We start from the raw sequence: 6,000 nt of genomic DNA, 5'->3' as shown, positions 1-6,000 counted from the left end.
TAATAGCGCTTATGGATAAATGCTATTGAAAATGCAACTCATAGACCAGTTATAGCACTTTTCAGAATGCGCTAAAAAAAACATGTTAAAAACTGGGTTTGATAGCGCTTTTCTATAAACGCTATTATTTTGGTTCGCACTAATAGCGCTTTTCAGAAAGCGCTATTGTTGGAGGGGGTATAGATAGCGTTTTTACACAAACGCTATTGTTTGAGCTTAATGAAAATTAAAAATAGGCGGACTATTTTCTTTTTCGCGCACAAAGGGATTAACCTGGGCCCACAGAACAAAACAAAAAGAACATGACCCTTTTTTTGTAAAACAAAAAATAAAAAAGAACATAAGGCTTCCTGCTTCTCCATCGTGCACAATATTTCTTTCCTCCGTCACCGAACTTCTCCATCACCGACGAAGTACTTACGTTCCTGCTTCTCCTCCATCACCGAACTCCTTCATCAAAAGACACCATCAATCTCTTCTCCATGAACCCTCACCTCACACCATCAACCCTTCTCCTCACCGAACCTCACACCTACCTGGATCGACACCCCAATCGTGAACCCAAAACCCAAACTCTTCACTGTCACTCTCATCAACGTCCCAGATCGTACACCATCAAAACCCCAAAACCCAAACTCTTCAAATACCACAAAACCTAAATTGTTCTATCACAGATCTGAAGAACCAAAACCCCACTCATTTCAATTCCTATTTCATAAAGACAAGAGCATCCGTCGCCGCCGCCGCCGCCATTGTCTCTGTTTGTCCTTTATAAATCGGTATTATTTTGTTTGTCAGGTACTATTTCATATAATCATTGATCAAGTTGAATTATTTTGCTCTTTTATATTATGTTTGTGACATATGGTTATCGTATTTTAAAATATTTTTTGTTAATGGATGAGATTTTATTGGGTTCTGTTGAATGAAATAGTTGGTTATGTGTTCATTGGCTAAGTTAAATTGTTTATTGTTGTTATAGGTAGTTTTTGTGTTTGTAATTGTAGACATTTGGTTGATAATAGGTAGTTTTTTAAGTTTACAGGACACATTGGCAATGATCTTTAGAACCGATGAGACCCTCTTTAAATTTAAAATAGACAATTTGGATGATCAATGTATTGGGATATTTGAACTTTGTTTCTAGTGTTTGTAGATTTGCTCATTAAGTTGTTGATTAATTTTTTTGTTATAGTGTTTCTAGTGTTTGGATATGGATAAAATAAGTTAAAATGTTTCTTTATATAAGCTGTTTCCATAAGCTATCTTGGAGAATTCATGAAAAGAAGTTGAAATGTCATAAGCTGTTTTCACAAGTTCTTCAAAATAGTTTTATAAGTAAATATGCTGGTAGATAAGTTCAAATAAGTAAATCCAAGGAGGTCCTTTTTCAATTGAGATAAGTACTGGCTCTTAATACAAACATGCTTTTATGCGTTGAAGGTGTGCTAGATATGTTACATAAATGAGCTTCTTAAATAATTTGACGAGCAAAAACTGATTCGTTTTAGGTGCAATTATTATTTTAAATATTCAGTATCATTGGGCTATTTTTCAATTATTTTCCTTTAAATTTAAGAGTTTGTTGAAAAGTTTGTTCAAGTTCGGTATTAATCAATTTCTTTGAAGTTTGTAACTACTGTAGTTTTTATTTGTTATGTTTCTAACTTGGAATCCAGTTGTGATTATTTTCTGATGTGAAGTAGTTGTTTTCACTCTTGTATAGACCATGGATTCCTGGAAGGCTAGGTTTCGTGGCTGGGGATACGAGCTAATTTTTTGCAGTGTTGAATCCGGACATAACATTGATCTTCTCGCGTTCCAATTGAGAGATCAAACAACAGTGGTTGTTGGTCCTAGTGGAGTCGGGAAGTCTAATTTGATCAACGCCCTTAGAAGCAATCCTCGTGCTTGTGATACTGCAGATGGGGGGAATTGGTTTGAACCTGTGCGTTTCTTTCTCTCGACTTTTCATGTCTTTTACTACGCGTATGACTCTGGTATTTGTTTCACCTGTGTACCTGTATTGTTTCTCAGATTTTAGGTAGCAAGTGGTATGACGACCAGCGAGTTGCAGAAGTTTCAACAAGAAGCGGCAGAGGGAAGCATACGACTCGACATGTCTCTATGCTTCCTTTATCTGGAGGGGGTTATCTTGCTGATACTCCTGGATTTAACCAGCCTAGTTTATTGAAAGTGACAAAGCAATCTCTTGCACAAACTTTTCCCGAAGTTAGTTTGTTTAAGTTATATCCAACTATATCTAGTCTATTCACAGTTTTTCCGGTTTGAATAATTGTTTTATTCTGTTTCCCTTATTCAGATCAGGAAAATGCTCGATGGAAATGAGTCTGCAAAATGTTCATTTAACAATTGCTTGCATCTTGGTGAACCTGGCTGCATTGTGAAGGGGGATTGGGAAAGATATTCATTCTATTTTCAACTTATTGATGAAATTAGAATCAGAGAGGAGTTCCAATTGAGGACATTTGGAACTAAAAGAGAAAGTGATGTAAGGTATGATGAGCAATTTGTCTTTGTGATTAGGAATTCTTGGTTTTAATTGAAAAGTATGATACTTGGGTCGAAGAATTCAATTCTTGGAATTTCTATATATTTATATTATTTGTCAATAAAATGAGTATTCTAAGCTGTTTTTGTGACCATGAGGATGCTATACATACTTGAAATCTGAATTTAGTTTTGTACATGACACTAACATGAAAGAGAGTGAGCTATTTTTAGATTGTAGGGTCGTCTGTAGTTGAAAAACAAACTTACACAATCAGAGGGTTGTCTGTAATTGAAAAACAAACGTACACAATCAGAATAAGTTCTGAAATAGCAATGCAAAAGATTTCTAACTTGGATATGAGTAAATTTCCGATGCAAGTTATTAAGAGCCTATTGGGCCTACAGATCCATCTTACTTTCTTTATGATGGTGAATCATGTATATTAAGAAAATGGAGTACAAGGGGTACCAGGTACTCCAACTGATTGCAAAGTAATAGACAAGGCAAGATTTAATTTTGAATGAATTTTTTGTCGGTCTTGTCTGGTCTGATCAGTCATTTTTTTTATTGTATTATCTTTGTTTCTACATGTGTAGCTGGTCTGATCTTTTTTATATTTTTGAATGCATTATCTTTGTTTCTATATATGTATAGTTGGCCAGTTTAAATTTTGTAAAAAAATATGATATTATCTTGTTGAAGTTTTAGCCATTTTTATATTTTGAATGCATTATCTTTGTTTCTATATGATGTTTAGCTTCTACTAGTTAATATTTTTACTTGCCACTCTTAATAAATCATGACATGTTTGGTTATTATTGTTGGTTGTAATTGTAGGCAATAGATGAAAAGATTAGAGAATTGTCTAATTGTCACATTGTTTATCCTGGAACACGTTCTCACTTTCTTTCTTATTTCTCATTTTGCTATATACTTTTTGAGACTTTTGTGCTCGTGTCAGCAGGTATGGTGTCCAACTAAATGTACCTCTCCATTCTATTGATTATGTTAGATCATTAGTTACCCTTGCCACAAAATTTAGTAAACTAGAATACTCCCCGAAGTCCCTAGACAAACCTTTTCAGTTCCAAATAAATGCGAAAACACTCTAATTGTCCCACAGTGAACTTAGTTTCGATTTTTTTCATTTCATAGCTTCCTCAAAATCGCTCAATGTTTGTTTTTGTGTTGCAGTTCAAGTTCAGCCCTTCCTTTGAAAATCGAAACCCCTTTATTTTTTTAGTTTATTATTTTATTTTTCTGATTTTTATTTTATTGAGATCAAATCACTAGACTTCTATGTTTCAATTGTTTTTTCTTAATTCTTATAGCTTCTAACTGTTTATAGCTGCTGCTTATAGATTCTGCTTTCCTTCAAGGAGCATCCGTCGTGGTAGCCGCCGTTGTCTCTGTTTTCCTTCAATAACAGTAAGAAAACGTTGTTTTTGTGTATTGTGGTCATAAGTAGTTAAATTGTTGATTGTGGTTGTACTAATATATTCTGGCCAAGATTGATACACATATTGGGGACCCTTACTAAATCTAGGATGAAGATGAGTATTAAGAGATAATATGCAATGTTAGTGAGACCATTAGTGAGAACTTATAGAAATAATTTCAAAACTACTACTAAGGAATGGGCAAGCTTTATGGTTGAGTATCTTAGTGAGTTTCATTTTCATTTCCAACAATTTTCATTTGCATTTTTTAATCGAGTTATTTTAAATCGTAATTGGTTGTGCTGGAAATTCTATGTTAATTAATTTTTTGTTTCATATTATATGACACAGGAGACTATATTGCTAATAGACTTAAACCGTAATTGGTTGTGCTGGACTATATAGCTTGTCACGAGTCCTCTTAAATTTAGGTGTTTTTTTTGTTGGTAACTGTGGTTGCTTTTAGGAGTTTTTTTTATTGGCAATTGTGGATTGACTAGTATTATGACATTCATAATTAAGTTTATGATCAATTTGTAATGAGCTTATCATGAATGTAATTTGCTATATTCATATTTCAGGATCTTATAGTATCTTATTATAGCGTTTTATTATAGCATTTTTGGTTACAAATTTAAAAATAAAAATAAAAAATAACGCAACTTTTATTAGCGCTTTCAGTAAAACGCTAAGAAACCCCTATTTGAGTAGAAAGGCTACGATAGCGCTTCTCAGAAAGTGCTAAGAAACAACTGTTAGAAAAGCTACTTTAATAGCACTAGAATAAGGCTATATTAGCGCTTTTCTGAAAGCGCTATTGATGTGTTGCTATTTAATAGCGTTTGGAAAGCGCTATTATAGGCTCCTGACCTTTTATAGCGGGGGCTTTCTTAGCGCTTGAGAAGCGCTATTAAGAGCCAAAATAAGTGCTATTAAAGAGGGTATTTTGTAGTAGTGTTTGTCTTAATGATATAGATATATTAGTCTTAAAAGATTATCCAAAACAAGAACTGCAATAGAGGGGGAGCTGATCCAAAGAGAACAGGCGGCTTTGTATTAGCGAATATACTGCCGGATAAAAATCATCCTTTGATTATCGATAAATTTTAAGGTGTATGCTTCATTTGTTGAGAAATTGATTTTGAAGCTGAAGGAAGACATAAACTATAATGATCTTGGATCTTCTCATAATTTGATTTATATTATTTGCTCCTTGTGTTTTAGAGGTATAAATAATTTTCTGATAAATATCATTTTTGAAAAAGTTTCATTTGAGACATTATTTTCATCATATATGTAATTTAGCCAATATCATAATTAGTGCAGTTCCATCCATAATATTATCTATATCTATATCTATCTATATCTATCTATATCTATATCTATATTATATACAATTGAGAATGAATTACCATGACCAATTTTTAATGCTTCTTTTCTCTTAGCCATCCACCTATGCATTTTGCCATGTGGCACTCAATCAAAAACTTATTTCAATTAAGGCTACATCACACATTTTCATTTTGATTAGACCTTAAAGCATCATTGCTCCATTCTAATTTTGACAAAACTAGAATATTTGTTTTATATTTGTTTACTGAATATTTTTTTAATTAAGCATCATTGCTCCATTCTAATTTTGACAAAACTAGAATATTTGTTTTATATTTTGTTTACTGAAAATTTTATTAATTAAGCATCATTGACCTTAAAGTTACATATTTTTTTACTGAATATTTGTTTTATCAGTCTTTTGACATGATAGTTAACCCAAATATTGTCGTGATTAATAACGTCAAAGACTCTACTTGGGATTATTTTTTGATGGTGATGATTGTTAGAATGCGTCGTGCGACTGGAATGTCAAAATATCAAGAGTCACACTCATTTGAAATGGTCCTAATTAATAGATGTTGAGGTTATCATTAATTTTTTGTTTTTAGTATTCTTATACTAAATTGAATTAAAAGTGTTTTTTTTGAGAGAATTAAAAGTGTTTCTTGGTAAATATAATTTTGAATTTTATTTTTTTGTTCAGGGAAACCA

General features: G+C 32.5%; 1 protein-coding gene across 1 annotated transcript; it reads left to right on the top strand.

Annotated features, from left to right (window-relative positions):
- Window positions 1-1,708: 1,708 nt before the first annotated feature.
- LOC146915059 (small ribosomal subunit biogenesis GTPase RsgA 1, mitochondrial-like) lies at window positions 1,709-4,763 on the top strand. The gene is made up of 5 exons (XM_085716274.1): window positions 1,709-1,948; window positions 2,038-2,232; window positions 2,324-2,517; window positions 3,877-3,943; window positions 4,306-4,763. The coding sequence occupies exons 1-5, from the start codon at window positions 1,730-1,732 to the stop codon at window positions 4,357-4,359; spliced, it is 729 nt and encodes a 242-aa protein (XP_085572400.1). The 5' UTR covers window positions 1,709-1,729; the 3' UTR covers window positions 4,360-4,763.
- Window positions 4,764-6,000: the final 1,237 nt, after the last annotated feature.

The sequence above is a fragment of the Medicago sativa genome, chromosome 6, assembly GCF_051527215.1.
Source record: "Medicago sativa cultivar Bolivia chromosome 6, Bolivia_mono, whole genome shotgun sequence".
NCBI classification, from domain to species: Eukaryota; Viridiplantae; Streptophyta; class Magnoliopsida; order Fabales; family Fabaceae; genus Medicago; species Medicago sativa.
The sequence above is the reverse complement of the archived record's forward strand: the minus strand, read 5'-3'. Positions and strand labels throughout refer to the sequence as shown.

Excerpts from the sequence above, each read along its gene's own strand:
- LOC146915059 (XM_085716274.1), top strand. The coding sequence starts at position 1,730 with ATGGATTCCTGGAAGGCTAGGTTTCGTGGCTGGGGATACGAGCTAATT. Across the intron at positions 2,518-3,876 it reads AAAAGAGAAAGTGATGTAAG|ATTCTGCTTTCCTTCAAGGA; the intron begins GTATGATGAGCA and ends TGCTGCTTATAG. Across the intron at positions 3,944-4,305 it reads TCTGTTTTCCTTCAATAACA|GAGACTATATTGCTAATAGA; the intron begins GTAAGAAAACGT and ends TATATGACACAG.